General features: G+C 51.4%; 1 protein-coding gene across 1 annotated transcript in view; it reads right to left on the bottom strand.

Annotated features, from left to right (window-relative positions):
• Positions 1-17501, bottom strand: part of PLLP (plasmolipin) — a 66401-nt gene that overhangs the window by 21656 nt on the left and 27244 nt on the right. The window contains exons 2-3 of the mRNA XM_068260079.1: positions 12714-12887; positions 2833-2961 (exon numbers count right to left, since the gene is read on the bottom strand). Of these exons, the coding sequence (XP_068116180.1) occupies positions 2833-2961; positions 12714-12887 (303 nt within the window). The remainder of the gene's footprint in view (positions 1-2832; positions 2962-12713; positions 12888-17501) is intronic.

Below are 17501 nucleotides of genomic sequence, written 5' to 3' on the forward strand. Positions count from 1 at the left end.
GCATCAAATGACCACACGCCGCACACTGCATCAAATGACCACACGCCGCACACTGCATCAAATGACCACGCGCCGCACACTGCACCAAATGACCACACGCCGCACACTGCATCAGATGGCCACACGCCACACACTGCATCTAATGACCACACGCCACACACTGCATCAAATGACCACACGCCGCACACTGCATCAAATGACCACACGCCGCGCCTGCATCAAATGACCACACGCCGCACACTGCATCAAATGACCACACGCCGCACACTGCATCAAATTACCACACGCTGCACACTGCATCAAATGGCCACACACTGCATCAAATGACCACACGCCACACACTGCTTCGAATGACCACACGCCGCACACTGCATCAAATGACCACACGCCACACACTGCTTCGAATGACCACACGCCGCACACTGCATCAAATGACCACACGCCACACACTGCATCAAATGACCACATGCCGCACCTGCATCAAATGACCACACACTGCATCAAATGACCACACGCCACACACTGCTTCAAATGACCACATGCCACACACTGCTTCAAATGACCACACGCCACACACTGCATCAAATGACCACACGCCGCACACTGCATCAAATGACCACACGCCGCACACTGCATCAAATGACCACACGCCGCACACTGCATCAAATTACCACACGCCGCACACTGCATCAGATGGCCACACGCCACACACTGCATCAAATGACCACACGCCACACACTGCATCAAATGACCACACGCCGCACACTGCATCAAATGACCACACGCCACACACTGCATCAAATGACCACACGCCGCACACTGCATCAAATGACCACACGCCGCACACTGCATCAAATGACCACACGCCGCACACTGCATCAAATGACCACACGCCGCGCCTGCATCAAATGACCACACGCCGCACACTGCATCAAATGACCACACGCCACACACTGCATCAAATGACCACACGCCGCACCTGCATCAAATGACCACACGCCGCACACTGCATCAAATTACCACACGCCGCACACTGCATCAGATGGCCACACGCCACACACTGCATCAAATGACCACACGCCACACACTGCATCAAATGACCACAAGCCGCACACTGCATCAAATGACCACACGCCACACACTGCATCAAATGACCACACGCCACACACTGCATCAAATGACCACACGCCGCACACTGCATCAAATGACCACACGCCGCACCTGCATCAAATGACCACACGCCGCACACTGCATCAAATGACCACATGCCGCACCTGCATCAAATGACCACACGCCACACACTGCATCAAATGACCACATGCCGCACCTGCATCAAATGACCACATGCCGCACCTGCATCAAATGACCACACGCCATACACTGCCTCAAATTACCACACGCCGCACACTGCATCAAATTACCACACGCCGCACACTGCATCAAATGGCCACACACTGCATCAAATGACCACACGCCACACACTGCTTCAAATGACCACACGCCACACACTGCATCAAATGACCACACGCCACACACTGCATCAAATGACCACATGCCGCACCTGCATCAAATGACCACACGCCACACACTGCCTCAAATTACCACACGCCACACACTGCATCAAATTACCACACGCCGCACACTGCATCAAATGGCCACACACTGCATCAAATGACCACACGCCACACACTGCTTCAAATGACCACACGCCACACACTGCTTCAAATGACCACACGCCACACACTGCTTCAAATGACCACACGCCACACACTGCATCAAATGACCACACGCCACACACTGCATCAAATGACCACACGCCACACTCTGCATAAAATGACCACACGCCACACACTGCATCAAATGACCACACGCCACACACTGCATCAAATGACCACACGCCGCACACTGCATCAAATTACCACACGCCGCACACTGCATCAAATGGCCACACGCCACACACTGCATCAAATGACCACACACCGCACACTGCATCAAATGACCACACGCCGCACACTGCATCAAATGACCACACGCAACACAGCATCAAATGACCACACGCCACACACTGCATCAAATGACCACACGCCACACACTGCATCAAATGACCACACGCCGCACACTGCATCAAATGGCCACACGCCACACACTGCATCAAATGACCACACGCCGCACACTGCATCAAATTACCACACGCCGCACACTGCATCAAATTACCACACGCCGCACACTGCATCAAATGACCACACGCCGCACACTGCATCAAATTACCACACGCCGCACACTGCATCAAATGACCACACGCCGCACACTGCATCAAATGACCACACGCAGCACCTGCATCAAATGACCACACGCCACACACTGCATCAAATGACCACACGCCGCACACTGCATCAAATGGCCACCCGCCGCACACTGCATCAAATGACCACACGCCGCACCTGCATCAAATGACCACACGCCGCACCTGCATCAAATGACCACACGCCGCACACTGCATCAATTGACCACACGCCACACACTGCATCAAATTACCACACGCCGCACACTGCATCAAATGACCACACGCCGCACCTGCATCAAATGACCACACGCCACACACTGCATCAAATTACCACACGCCGCACACTGCATCAAATGGCCACACGCCGCACACTGCATCAAATTACCACACGCCACACACTGCATCAAATGACCACACGCAGCACCTGCATCAAATGACCACTTGCCGCACACTGCATCAAATGACCACACACTGCATGGCTCTCATCCCAGAAGGACGCCTCTATGTGACATCATTATACCTCAGTCACTGTATCTGCATCTACTTACCGAGGCAGCTGCCCTGTTGTTGAAGTCTGTTGTTGAAGTTTCATTTGTGCCTCGCGAATTTACAGAGGCCGCACAGGTGATGAACGCTGTTACATAGAGGACGGTGGCGACAGCATGGTACACGAAGATCTGGAAATAACAACATTCATAAACAAAGTTATCATTGAGTGAAAAAGGGTCACATAGCCACGCCCACAAATACAGGGTTCTAAGTCATTGTTTTGGCATTTGGCTTCTCCATTCCAGATAGTTATAGCTCATTATTATTATTTATTGTATTTATAAAGCGCCAACATATTACGCAGCGCTGGACAATAAATATATAGAATGATACAAGGATGACAGACATAACAAGCTTATACAACATAGAGCAAAGTTATACATGCAAATTGTACAAAATACATGATCATGCAATATGGGCTGGTTAGGTAGGCCCAGTAATACAAGTACAGGCTGTCATAGGACAGGAGTACATGATCCTGTAGATTACACTAGGGAATAGAGGACCCTGCCAGAGGCATACAATCTAGTTCATGAGAATGTAAACCAGGCACCTTGTATTAACAATGTCTTTAGGTAAGGGAAGAGGGGACTTAATTAACGCTCACACTTTTAGGTGACCTACTAACTACAGCTAGTCTGTATCCCTCTACTGCCATGCTTCCTCCTTCCAGCCTGCACCTATCAGTGTCCTGTGCTGCCATGTCTCCTCCTTCCATCCTGCACCTATCAGTGTCTGTGCTGCCATGCCTCCTCCTCCCAGCCTGCACCTATCAGTGCCCCTGTGCTGCCATGCCTCCTCCTTCCAGCCGGCACCTATCAGTGTCTGTGCTGCTATGCCTCCTCCTTTCAGCCTGCTCCTATCATTGTCCTGTGCTGCCATGCCTCCTCCTCCCAGCCTGCACCTTTCAGTGTCCTGTGCTGCCATGCCTCCTCCTCCCGGCCTGCACCTATCGGTGTCCTGTGCTGCCATGCCTCCTTCTCCCAGCCTGCACCTATCAGTGTTCTGTGCTGCCATGTCTCCTCCTCCCAGCCTGCACCTATCAGTGTCCTGTGTTGCCATGCCTCCTCCTTCCAGCCTGCACCTATCAGTGTCCTGTGCTGCCATGTCTCCTCCTCCCAGCCTGCACCTATCAGTGTCCTGTGCTGCCATGTCTCCTCCTCCCAGCCTGCTCCTATCAGTGTCCTGTGCTGCCATGCCTCCTCCCTCCAGCCTGCACCTATCAGTGTCCTGTGCTGCCATGCCTCCTCCCTCCAGCCTGCACCTATCAGTGTCCTGTGCTGCCATGCCTCCTCCTTCCAGCCTGCACCTATCAGTGCCCCTGTGCTGCCATGCCTCCTCCTCCCAGTCTGCTCCTATCAGTGTCCTGTGCTGCCATATCTCCTCCTCCCAGCCTACACCTATCAGCGTCCCTGTGCTGCCATGCTTCCTCCTCCCAGCCTGCATCTAGCAGTGTCCTGTGCTGCCATGCCTCCTCCTTCTAGCCTGCACCTATCAGTGTCCTGTGCTGCCATGCCTCCTCCTCCCAGCCTGCACCTATCAGTGTCCCTGTGCTGCCATGCCTCCTCCTCCCAGCCTGCACCTATCAGTGTCCTGTGCTGCCATATCTCCTCCTCCCAGCCTACACCTATCAGTGCCCTGTGCTTCCATGCCTCCTCCTTCCACCCAGCACCTATCAGTGTCCTGTTCTGCCATGCCTCCTCCTCCCAGCCTACACCTATCAGTGTCCTGTGCTGCCATGTCTCCTTCTCCCAGCCTGCACCTATCAGTGTTCTGTGCTGCCATGCTTCCTCCTTCCAGCCTGCACCTATCAGTGTCCTGTGCTGCCATGTCTCCTCCTCCCAGCCTGCAGCTACCAGTGTCCTGTGCTGCCATGCCTCCTCCTCCCATCTTGCACCTATCAGTGTCCTGTGCTGCCATGCTTCCTCCTCCCAGCCTGCACCTATCAGTGTCCTGTGCTTCCATGCCTCCTCCTTCCACCCAGCACCTATCAGTGTCCTGTTCTGCCATGCCTCCTCCTTCCAGCCTGCACTTATCAGTGTCCTGTGCTGCCATGCCTCCTCCTTCCATCCTGCACCTATCAGTGTCCTGTGCTGCCATGCCTCCTCCTTTCAGCCTGCACCTATCAGTGTCCTGTGCTGCCATGCCTCCTCCTCCCAGCCTGCACCTATCAGTGTCCTGTACTGCCATGCCTCCTCCTTCCAGCCTGCACCTATCAGTGTCCTGTGCTGCCATGCCTCCTCCTTCCAGCCTGCACCTATCAGTGTCCTGTGCTGCCATGCCTCCTCCTCCCAGCCTGCACCTATCAGTGTCCTGTGCTGCCATTCCTCCTCCTCCCAGCCTACACCTATCAGTGTCCTGTGCTGCCATGCCTCCTCCTCCCAGCCTGCACCTCTCAGTGTCCTGTGCTGCCATGCCTCCTCCTCCCAGCCTGCACCTATCGGTGTCCTGTGCTGCCATGTCTCCTCCGCCCAGCCTGCACCTATCAGTGTCCTGTGCTGCCATGCCTACTCCTTCCAGCCTGCACCTATCAGTGTCCTGTGCTGCCATGTCTCCTCCTCCCAGCCTGCACCTATCAGTGTCCTGTGCTGCCATGTCTCCTCCTCCCAGCCTGCTCCTATCAGTGTCCTGTGCTGCCATGCCGCCTCCCTCCAGCCTGCACCTATCAGTGTCCTGTGCTGCCATGCCTCCTCCCTCCAGCCTGCACCTATCAGTGTCCTGTGCTGCCATGCCTCCTCCTTCCAGCCTGCACCTATCAGTGCCCCTGTGCTGCCATGCCTCCTCCTCCCAGCCTGCATCTAGCAGTGTCCTGTGCTGCCATGCCTCCTCCTTCTAGCCTGCTCCTATCAGTGTCCTGTGCTGCCATGCCTCCTCCCTCCAGCCTGCACCTATCAGTGTCCTGTGCTGCCATGCCTCCTCCCTCCAGCCTGCACCTATCAGTGTCCTGTGCTGCCATGCCTCCTCCTTCCAGCCTGCACCTATCAGTGCCCCTGTGCTGCCATGCTTCCTCCTCCCAGCCTGCATCTAGCAGTGTCCTGTGCTGCCATGCCTCCTCCTTCTAGCCTGCACCTATCAGTGTCCTGTGCTGCCATGCCTCCTCCTCCCAGCCTGCACCTATCAGTGTCCCTGTGCTGCCATGCCTCCTCCTCCCAGCCTGCACCTATCAGTGTCCTGTGCTGCCATATCTCCTCCTCCCAGCCTACACCTATCAGTGCCCTGTGCTTCCATGCCTCCTCCTTCCACCCAGCACCTATCAGTGTCCTGTTCTGCCATGCCTCCTCCTCCCAGCCTACACCTATCAGTGTCCTGTGCTGCCATGTCTCCTTCTCCCAGCCTGCACCTATCAGTGTTCTGTGCTGCCATGCTTCCTCCTTCCAGCCTGCACCTATCAGTGTCCTGTGCTGCCATGTCTCCTCCTCCCAGCCTGCAGCTACCAGTGTCCTGTGCTGCCATGCCTCCTCCTCCCATCTTGCACCTATCAGTGTCCTGTGCTTACATGCTTCCTCCTCCCAGCCTGCACCTATCAGTGTCCTGTGCTGCCATGCCTCCTCCTCCCAGCCTGTATCTAGCAGTGTCCTGTGCTGCCATGCCTCCTCCTTCTAGCCTGCACCTATCGGTGTCCTGTGCTGCCATGCCTCCTCCTCCCAGCCTGCACATATCAGTGTCCTGTGCTGCCATGCCTCCTCCTCCCAGCCTGCACCTATCAGTGTCCTGTGCTGCCATATCTCCTCCTCCCAGCCTACACCTATCAGTGCCCTGTGCTTCCATGCCTCCTCCTTCCACCCAGCACCTATCAGTGTCCTGTTCTGTCATGCCTCCTCCTCCCAGCCTACACCTATCAGTGTCCTGTGCTGCCATGTCTCCTCCTTCCAGCCTGCACTTATCAGTGTCCTGTGCTGCCATGCCTCCTCCTTCCATCCTGCACCTATCAGTGTCCTGTGCTGCCATGCCTCCTCCTTTCAGCCTGCACCTATCAGTGTCCTGTTCTGCCATTCCTCCTCCTCCCAGCCTACACCTATCAGTGTCCTGTGCTGCCATGCCTCCTCCTTCCAGCCTGCACCTATCAGTGTCCTGTGCTGCCATGTCTCCTCCTTCCAGCCTGCACCTATCAGTGTCCTGAGCTGCCATGCCTCCTCCTTCCAGCCTGCACCTATCAGTGTCCTGTGCTGCCATGCCTCCTCCTTCCAGCCTGCACCTATCAGTGTCCTGTGCTGCCATGCCTCCTCCTTCCAGCCTGCACCTATCAGTGTCCTGTGCTGCCATGCCTCCTCCTTCCAGCCTGCACCTATCAGTGTTCTGTGCTGCCATGCCTCCTCCTTCCAGCCTGCACCTATCAGTGTCCTGTGCTGCCATGCCTCCTCCTTCCAGCCTGCACCTATCAGTGTCCTGTACTGCCATGCCTCCTCCTTCCAGCCTGCACCTATCGGAGTCCTGTGCTGCCATGCCTCCTCCTTCCAACCTGCACCTATCAGTGTCCTGTGCTACCATTCCTCCTCCTTCCAACCTGCACCTATCAGTGTCCCTGTGCTGCCATGCCTCCTCCTTCCAGCCTGCACCTATCAGTGTCCCTCTGCTGCCATTCCTCCTCCTCCCAGCCTGCTCCTATCAGTGTCCTGTACTGCCATGTCTCCTCCTCCCAGCCTGCACCTATTGGTGTCCTGTGCTGCCATGCCTCCTCCTTCCAGCCTGCACCTATCGGTGTCCTGTACTGCCATGTCTCCTCCTTCCAGCCTGCACCTATCAGTGTCCTGTGCTGCCATGCCTCCTCCTTCCAGCCTGCACCTATCAGTGTCCTGTGCTGCCATGCCTCCTCCTTCCAGCCTGCACCTATCAGTGTCCTGTGCTGCCATGCCTCCTCCTTCCAGCCTGCACCTATCAGTGTTCTGTGCTGCCATGCCTCCTCCTTCCAGCCTGCACCTATCAGTGTCCTGTGCTGCCATGCCTCCTCCTTCCAGTCTGCACCTATCAGTGTCCTGTACTGCCATGCCTCCTCCTTCCAGCCTGCACCTATCGGAGTCCTGTGCTGCCATGCCTCCTCCTTCCAACCTGCACCTATCAGTGTCCTGTGCTACCATTCCTCCTCCTTCCAACCTGCACCTATCAGTGTCCCTGTGCTGCCATGCCTCCTCCTTCCAGCCTGCACCTATCAGTGTCCCTCTGCTGCCATTCCTCCTCCTCCCAGCCTGCTCCTATCAGTGTCCTGTACTGCCATGTCTCCTCCTCCCAGCCTGCACCTATTGGTGTCCTGTGCTGCCATGCCTCCTCCTTCCAGCCTGCACCTATCGGTGTCCTGTACTGCCATGTCTCCTCCTTCCAGCCTGCACCTATCAGTGTCCTGTGCTGCCATACCTCCTCCTCCCAGCCTGCACCTATCGGTGTCCTGTGCTGCCATGCCTCCTCCTCCCAACCTGCACCTATCAGTGTCCTGTGCTGCCATGCCTCCTCCTTCCAGCCTGCACCTATCAGTGCCCCTGTGCTGCCATATCTCCTCCTTCCAGCCTGCACCTATCAGTGTCCTGTGCTGCCATGCATCCTCCTTCCATCCTGCACCTATCAGTGTCATGTGCTGCCATGCATCCTCTTTCCATCCTGCACCTATCAGTGCCCTGTGCTGCCATGTCTCCTCCTCCCAGCCTGCACCTATCAGTGCCCTGTGCTGCCATGTCTCCTCCTCCCAGCCTGCACCTATCAGTGTCCTGTGCTGCCATGCCTCCTCCTTCCAGCCTGCACCTATCAGTGCCCCTGTGCTGCCATACCTCCTCCTTCCAGCCTGCACCTATCAGTGTCCTGTGCTGCCATGCATCCTCCTTCCATCCTGCACCTATCAGTGTCATGTGCTGCCATGCATCCTCCTTCCATCCTGCACCTATCAGTGCCCTGTGCTGCCATGTCTCCTCCTCCCAGCCTGCACCTATCAGTGCCCTGTGCTGCCATGTCTCCTCCTCCCAGCCTGCACCTATCAGTGTCCTGTGCTGCCATGCCTCCTCCCTCCAGCCTGCACCTATCAGTGTCCTGTGCTGCCATGCCTCCTCCTTCCAAACTGCACCTATCAGTGTCCTGTGCTACCATGCCTCCTCCCTCCAGCCTGCACCTATCAGTGTCCATGCCTCCTCCTTCCAACCTGCACCTATCAGTGCCCTGTGCTGCCATGTCTCCTCCTCCCAGCCTGCGCCTATCAGTGTCCTGTGCTGCCATGCCTCCTCCTTCCATCCTGCACCTATCAGTGCCCTGTGCTGCCATGTCTCCTCCTCCCAGCCTGCACCTATTAGTGTCCTGTGCTGCCATACCTCCTCCTACCAGCCTGCACCTATCAGTGCCCTGTGCTGCCATGTCTCCTCCTCCCAGCCTGCACCTATCAGTGTCCTGTGCTGCCATGCCTCCTCCTTCCAGCCTGCACCTATCAGTGTCCTGTGCTACCATGCCTCCTCCCTCCAGCCTGCACCTATCAGTGTCCATGCCTCCTCCTTCCAACCTGCACCTATCCGTGTCCTGTGCTGCCATGCCTCCTCCTTCCAGCCTGCTCCTATCAGTGTCCTGTGCTGCCATGCCTCCTCCTTCCAGCCTGCACCTATCAGTGTCCTGTGCTGCCATGCCCCCTTCCTCCAGCCTGCACCTATCAGTGTCCTGTGCTGCCATACCTCCTCCTTCCAGCCTGCTCCTATCAGTGTCCTGTGCTGCCATGTCTCCTCCTCCCAGCCTGCACCTATCAGTGTCATAGAATCACTGTGCGTCCCTGAGTTCCGCCCCTCCCCCCGTTCAGTAACATAGTTAACTTTTTCCAGGCTCCAGTATTGTAATCCTGATTCAAAACTTACTGACTGTGAAATGCAAGCTCTAGTCTGCAGCATTGCTTAGCTACTGAGATAAGGCATTACACACATAGGCCCATATGCAATTGTCTTTTTCACCTGAGTTTTCTCCCAGGAGATCATTTTTCATCTTTGATTTTAAATAACTTTCCAGTACTTTTCAACTAAAAAAAGTTCAAAAAAGTTGGCAAAAAAGTACTACTAAAATTATTGTGAGCATATTCTTGCCTTCTGGGGGCTTAAAATGCATTTTATTGACCAGTTTAAAAATATCACCTAGGAGAAAACTCAGGTGAAAAAGTGAATTGCATATGGCCCATTGTGATTCTCTCCCTTCTGCCTCTTCTCCCCCCCCCCCCCCCTTGCTCGTGGTAGTGAGACAAAGGCTGGGGGCTGGAATGATTTATCTGTGATCTGTCCACGCAGGAGCAGCTTGCTAACAAGTAAGGATTAAAGCATGGTAACTGGTGGAAGCAGCAGTGATTTTAACATTGGAGGTATACTTATTTGGTAAAATGGATGTAAAGATTAAAGCTCGCCATATAAATATCATTCTTGATCACCCAAACGTGCACCATCAGCCAGCCATCGTGCCCCCTTTGTGCCCCCCCCCCCCCCCCAGATGTGAAGACGGAGCCGCCAGTGCCGCACACCTGTCCTGCTGCCGCTCGCTCCCTCTCTGAAATCAGCCTGGAGGCCAGCAGGAGCAATGGGCTCTCCATAGGCTGCATTAGGCCAATTCTCTGTAGCAACAAGTAATTTTTTCATTGGTTAACCATGAACTAATGAGAATTCTCACTTGCGGAGGATTCCCATTGGTCTTTTGCAGTTCAATAGGGATCCTCATGCTTCTCTGTATACAGGGTCCGAGCGGCAGCGATTTGCGTAGCCCGGGGCAGATGCATCCGCCTATCCGGGATTATCATGGACTGCGCCGTGTGGCCAGCTTATAACACCTGATCTCACGGATCCATTGAGAGTGACAACAGTGAACTATTTATAATATATGAGCCCGTCACTGTCTGCTTAGCAATAAGTGGAGAATTGACGAAAACATTTCCATTCTCCGCTGTAGTGGGAACAGATCCTGAATCAGCCCCTATCTATCTGGCTGTGGTTGTATGTCCCACATAGCCAAGAACCCCGAGAGCAGGGCACAGCTAGGCGACAGGGGGCGTGACCAGGCAGGCTCAGAGACGACCAGACCAGGATCGATAGGGTCGTCAGGTGTCAAAGGATACCAGAGCTCAACTTGCTCTGCTTAAACAAAATGTTGTGCTAATGGGAGGGGTCAGTGTTCACTCACCGCTACCTTTGTTAGAATCTGCGTGCCTCCGTTCTCCCTGTTTCTGCCCCTGTTGTGGCTCCCGACCCGACCGTCCAGTATGGAAAAAAAAGCCGCAGTATTTCCTTTCTTCTCCCCTGTGAATGCTTTCCTCTGTCTTCCCAAGACACGCCGCTCGCTCTCGTCTTGCAGGCGTCCTGGAATGCGCACTCCTCAGCCCTCATCTCACAAAGTGGTAGCACACCTTTCCCAACGTCAAAGATGGGTGCATAACCTGGGTGTCAAGCCACACCCAATTCATAACAACAAAGTCCAGGGTCGGTTAGCACACCAATTTGTAAATTCCGAAGTGTTTTATTCTTTACGTCACAAGTCAACACACAGATTGACAATTGTTTCGGTGGCACGGAGGGTCCCCTTCATCAGAGTGCAGACTATACGTATAATCTGCACTTTCTGATGAAGGGCAACGAAACAATTGTCAATCTGTGTGTTGACTTGTGATGTGAAGAATAAAGGCCCATACACACGTCGGATTTTTGCGAAAACCAGTCTTCTCACCCGAACGATAGTCTGTACACACGCCGGATTTGACGTGCGAACGACGGAACGTTCAAACGACGGGTCGTTCGCAAAAATCCGACGTGTGTATGGGCCTTTAAACACTTCAGAATTTACAAATTGGTGTGCTAACCGACCCTAGACTGGACTTTGTTGTTATTCTCTGGTTGAACTCGATGGATGTATGTCTTTTTTCAACCCAAATAACAGAGCTCCTAACCGTCCCACTTTTGAAGGGACAGTCCCTCTTTGGGAACCCTGTCCCTCTTTCTGCCTCATTTGTCCCTCTTTCAGGACTGATGTACAGATCTAAAAAATTTTAAATATTTAAATATTTATATATAATACATATAAAGATAAATATATGTATTTTATCTGCTGAAAAATGTGTTTAATTGGCTCTAAACTTTATTTCCAGCTTTTGAATTGATATATTTTTATTTTCATGTTAATATGAAGAAACATGAACCAGGATAGAATGGAACAGTGTGGTCTGAATTATAAAAACAACATTTTTTCCTATGCTATCCATACCTCCCAACTTTTTGAGATGAGAAAGAGGGACACGTAAGCCACACCCATGCCACACCCCTGGCCACACCCATGCCACACCCCTGATCACGCCCCTGCCGCACCCCTAGTCACGCATACCATAAAGATTTCATAAGAAATATATGTTTTATAATTCAAATCACACTGGTCCTTTCTATCCTGGTTCATTTTCTTTCATATTAACATTTTAAAATTAGTAATAGATCCATTTACAAGATGGAGATAAAGTCTAGAGTCAATCAAACACATCTTTTAGTAGAGAAATATATATATTTACATAGAAAGAGGCACAAAGTCCTGAAAGAGGGACAAATGAGGAAAGAGGGACAGAGGGACAGGGCTCCCAAAGAGGCACTGTCTCTCCAAAAGAGGGACAGTTGGGAGCTATGTGATATCTTTGTGGTATGCATGGCTAGGGGTGTGCCAGGGGCGTGGCTAGGGGTGTGCCAAGGGTGTGGCTAGGGGTGTTCCAGGGCATGGCTAGGGGTGTGCCAAGGGTGTGGCTAGGGGTGTTCCAGGGCATGGCTAGGGTGTGCCAGGGGCGTGGCTAGGGGTGTGGCTTAAGTGTCCCTCTTTCTTATTTCAAAAAGTTCTGAGGTATGCAAATAACTGTGTAAGAACACACAGGGGAAGACATCACTTGAGCAGCCCAGCTGCACACACTACAGCTTACCACCAGCGCCCATGGAACGACAGGGATCTTTCTGTACAATTGGAGAAGTAAGAAGACGAATAGGATGATGGTGACGAGCCAGCAGAAGACCGCTACAAACATCACCCAGCCGTAGGCAGGAATGGGGTGATAGTGACTCCCGGCTATTAATGCCCAAACCAGCAGTCCCAGCACCTGTAACAGAAAGAAAACTCCAGATCAGTGCAAGCAGGGATTACCCTGAACATTATTCCAACCCTGTGCCTTGTCCTCATGTGCATACACTAGAAGAAGCCTGTCTATGGCCTTCCTGTAGGACCAGCTACATTAGGCCTGATGCACAAATACTGCTGTAACATTGCTGAGCACAGACAGCGCATCGCAATATTACTGTTACTTCTGGCAGTGTTTACCGTGAGTTACGCTATTAGCGCAATCCGCTGTACTCCAGTAGCATCAGCGTTGCTATGATAAGGAGCGTTACTAATGGGAACGCTAATTAGTAATGTGCGTCAACCCCATAATCTGCTATAAAGACGTGAGAACTCAGAATGAGGCCTGGAACCCACCAGGACATTTTTGGCAGCGTTTTGGGATTGTCGTCGATCACCGGCAATTCCCAAAAACGCTTTGCCAATGTAAGTGAGTAAGGGGGAACCCAGTGTTCTCTCCAGGCTCTTTTAGCCGTGTGCTCCACCCGGCTAGTTTTGTTGAGCACCCGGCTGTCATCGCCTCTCCACCTCCTCTTCTGTAAGCAGAGTTGTGCAGAGAAGCACCAGCCCTGCATTCTTTTGACTCGTCTCACCTGGCTACTTTTTTATGCCACCCAGCTGGAAAAAAATTCTGGGGAGAACACTGGAACCTATTAGCGCGATTGCGATTAGGGGTAATCGCAATCACATGACATGCAGCATGTTGAGCGCGTTAGCACTCAATGCAAAGTATATAAGCGCTGCATAAATCGCTTATCAAATCGATTATGCTGCACCTTGGGGGGGCCGAGCGATCGCGCTTTGAATAAAACTTTAAATACTTACCTGGTGTCTTGATTTCCTTCTTCCATCCTTAGCTCCGCCCCCTAAAGGAAGAGATCACAGGCGCTTCTCTGATTGGTCCTAGAGAAGTACCTTTGACCTCTTCCTTTAGGGGGCGAGGCTACGGATGGAAGATGAACGCCGGGTAAGCATAATAAAGTTTTATGAAATAAAATAAAAATGAATAACATTGCGAGCGCAATCACCCTAGGAATCGATGCACACAGCGCTGCAGCAATTCCTAGTGGGGTCCAGGCCTAAGAGTTGCTGGTGAATGGCAAAAGAGTTTCTATACAGTGTTAAAACTAATTGGGTATAAAAATGTAAGTAATACTTATTAATGGGCTGTGTTTACACATAAATCTGCACATTTCCGGTCCAGTCCAGTGCTGCATCAGTTTACTGGCAGTTTTACTTGACAGGATTGGAAATGCACACTTTTTATGTGTGATCACACCTTTAGAACACTGATATAAAACTGACTTGACCGGTAAAGTACTCCTTGTGGACTTGTTCACACTAGGGGCATTTTCGGCCTTTTTTCAAGCAATTTTTAAAATCGCTCACAAAACGCTTGCGCAATGAATCTCTATGAGAAGGTTCATATCAGCGCGGTTCGTGCGCTGTGCGGTCAGCAAAGCGGTGCCTGGACCATTTTTGGGGTGTTTTGCTATCATGGAAGGTATAGGAAGAGAGCGCTAAACGCTCACAAAACCACTTTGTGCAGCGATTGCATTCGCGTTTTTTAGAATAAATACATTGTATTTATTCTTTTCCGGGTCAAAGAGTTCATATCTTGACTTGCGTCAGGGAGCGAATCTCGAAAACCGCTCTGCAAAAGCGATTAGAAAAGTGCTTTTTCAAAAAATTTGCGTTTTAAGGTGTGAATAAGGACTTTATGTGTGACGCAAGCCATATAAACACATACAAATGTAATGCAAAACTGACAGGACACATATGGACCGGACATGCACAGATATATCTGCGAACACAGCCATAGAAAAATACAAAACTGATGCCAACTGCCAAAAACCGACAGGAGAGGACTGGAGACCTTTTATGTGTGGACCCAGCTGAGGCTGTGTTTTCACTTGAGCTGACATTTTTTTGTCCATTCCCCACTTATCGTGAAACTGACAGTGAACATTTATTTTATAAAGAAGAGCTGTTCACAATTGTAAGCCTGCGCCGGATCCGTGAGATCCATTGCGGTAAGTAGGCCGCACTTCTGTGCAGTCCACAATAATCCTGTACAGGCAGATGCGTTCTCCTTGTAGTGTATGGCTGTAATGCATTTGCCCCGAGCTACAGCCGGACCATCTGAGTGGACATTACACTCAGAGATGAGACAAGGTCCTCCAACACCCAAGGCTGAGACACCAAAGTGCACCCCAAAGGGGCGCACAACTCACTCAGCTATCGTTCCCCTATTGTGTATGAAGCAAAGAGAAATAAGAAAAGGGGATACATGGCAGTGACTGCAAGCCAGATAACTAGAGATTAAGGTGTTGGGGGCCCTGGGGAGCCTCTTAAGGCCCGTACACGCTAGACAGGCTGGAATGACGGGTCCGTCAGACCCTCCCGCTGGGTGGGCGTTCCAGCGACAGTCTGGCGTGTGTACAGTCTGTCTGCAGACTGATAAGGCTGTTTCTGAATGATCCGCCGGGCGGATCGCTCAGAAACAGCCTCATCAGTCTGCCTGACAGACTGTACACGCCGCACGGTATCTGGAACACCCGCCCAGCGGGAGGGTCTGACGGACCCGTCATTCCAGCCTGTCTAGCGTGTGTACGGGCCTTAAGAGGCTCCCCAGGGAGCAACTTTTACTCCAAACACAGCACTGTCATCACTGCAAAGAAGTGAATGTGAACTTTATGCCCATTTTGGAAAATATATCTGGCTAAAAATTGCACTGGAATTGTCATTTTTTTTATTAATGTTAATTTACAGAATGATTAGGGCAGAAATGACCAATGATGTCACGTCTCGCGCATGTCTATATCTTTATAATGAAGATTCCTGCAAGAACCGGTTCAACTCTCGTCGTATGAAAGACTGTTGATATCAGTGGGGACCTTTTTTGTTTTTATTCGCTAAAGGCCCGTCAGTAGAAGTTGGTAAAATTGCATCACTTTACAGTTCTGCAGCTAAATCCTTCTCTATTTGATCAGACCTCGAAATGGAAAATTGCAAACCTGAAAAATTTAATTCAACAGATTGCAATACAAAAAAAGAAAAAAAAATAGGATTTAAAGAGGAACTTTAACCTACCATGAAAATTTCTGAACCGGAAATTTGCGGTAAGCCCCCATTACTGCAAAATGCAAGCCCCCATTGACTTTAAGGCTGCTTTCACAGTGGGACGTTACAGGCGCACGTTAGTGCAGCCTGTAACACAGCCCACCGCACAGCAATGAAAAATCAATGGGCTGTTCACAGTGCCCACGTTGCGTTACACAGTAACGCTGCACGTTCTTTTGAAGTGCAGCATACTGTGCATTCTAGACTGTTTGCACATGCTCAGTATATGTGAATTTTTTTTTATTTTATGGGCGGAGAGGAGGCGGGGAGAGTCCGCTACGTAGCCAGGCACATGGCTACTTATTATTCACTGCACTTGCAGTGTTTACTTCCTGGAGCGGCCGCTGATTGGCTGGCGGGACCACGTGATGCGGAGAGCCCCGCTCACGTGGTCTCCGCAGCGTATCCGACAGAGCAGGCGCACCAAGAGCTGCTTGTAACGTGGCTCTTGGTAGCGTCCTGCTCCAACACCGCCAGGCGTTGCGTTAGGGGCACGTTATGCGACCTTAACGTCCCCTAAACGCAACGTCCTGGTGTGAAACCAGCCTAATGGCAGGCAAACATCAAAAACCTTCAGAGCATCTCTGCAGCCACGATTTCTTTTAAAAAGTGCTCATCATGCACAGAAACCGGGACAGTGGCACGGCGGCGGGGGATCAACGGCTTTTTTTTCATGCATAATTGACAAAATAAATAGTTTCAAGATTTTTCAAACCAATTTCTTTAGAACGGACACAAGGGCCCATATGCAATTCACTTTTCTCCTGAGTTTTCCCCTAGGAGATAATTTTTCATCTACAGTTTAAAACAACTTTTTAGCACTTTGCAGTGGAAAAAGAACCAAAAAGTAGGTGAAAAATGACTGTAAAAACGTGAGTATTTTATTGCTTGCTGTTGGTTTCAAATGCATTTTATTTAAGTTACCTAGGAGAAAAATGGATTGCATATGGGCCCATGTGTGCCTGCCTATAAATCGTTATGTGCAGCCAGTGTCTGAGATCTGCCTAAACATTTTAAATTGTAGCCAGGGCCGGCGCTACCATTAAGGCAAAGTAGGCAGCTGCCCCAGGGCCCCAGAGCTTGTAGGGGCCCCCAGGGGCTACAAGAGGAAAAAAAAATTTTCAAATCGGCCTTATAGTTTTTGAGAAAATCGATTTTAAAGTTTCAAAGGAAAAAAAATACACATTTAAAAACCTGCCGACTTTAATGGTTAATAGCAAATCCACCTTAAATGCTAGAAACCCTAAATTTGCAGGATATGTTAAGGAGATTATTAGGAATAAGAGGAAAAAACAATTTTTCAAAAAGACCTTATAGTTTTTGAGAAAATAGATTTTAAAGTTTCGAAGGAAAAAAGTATACTTTTAAATACGGTAGCAAACCTAACGGTAGTGTAATTTTACATGCATCAAACGAAAGCGCAATAAATTTCCTGACGGGGTTTCCAGGGGGTCCATACGCAGCCGCAGCGCTT

The sequence above is a fragment of the Hyperolius riggenbachi genome, chromosome 11 (genome assembly GCF_040937935.1).
Source record: "Hyperolius riggenbachi isolate aHypRig1 chromosome 11, aHypRig1.pri, whole genome shotgun sequence".
Lineage (NCBI taxonomy): Eukaryota > Metazoa > Chordata > Amphibia > Anura > Hyperoliidae > Hyperolius > Hyperolius riggenbachi.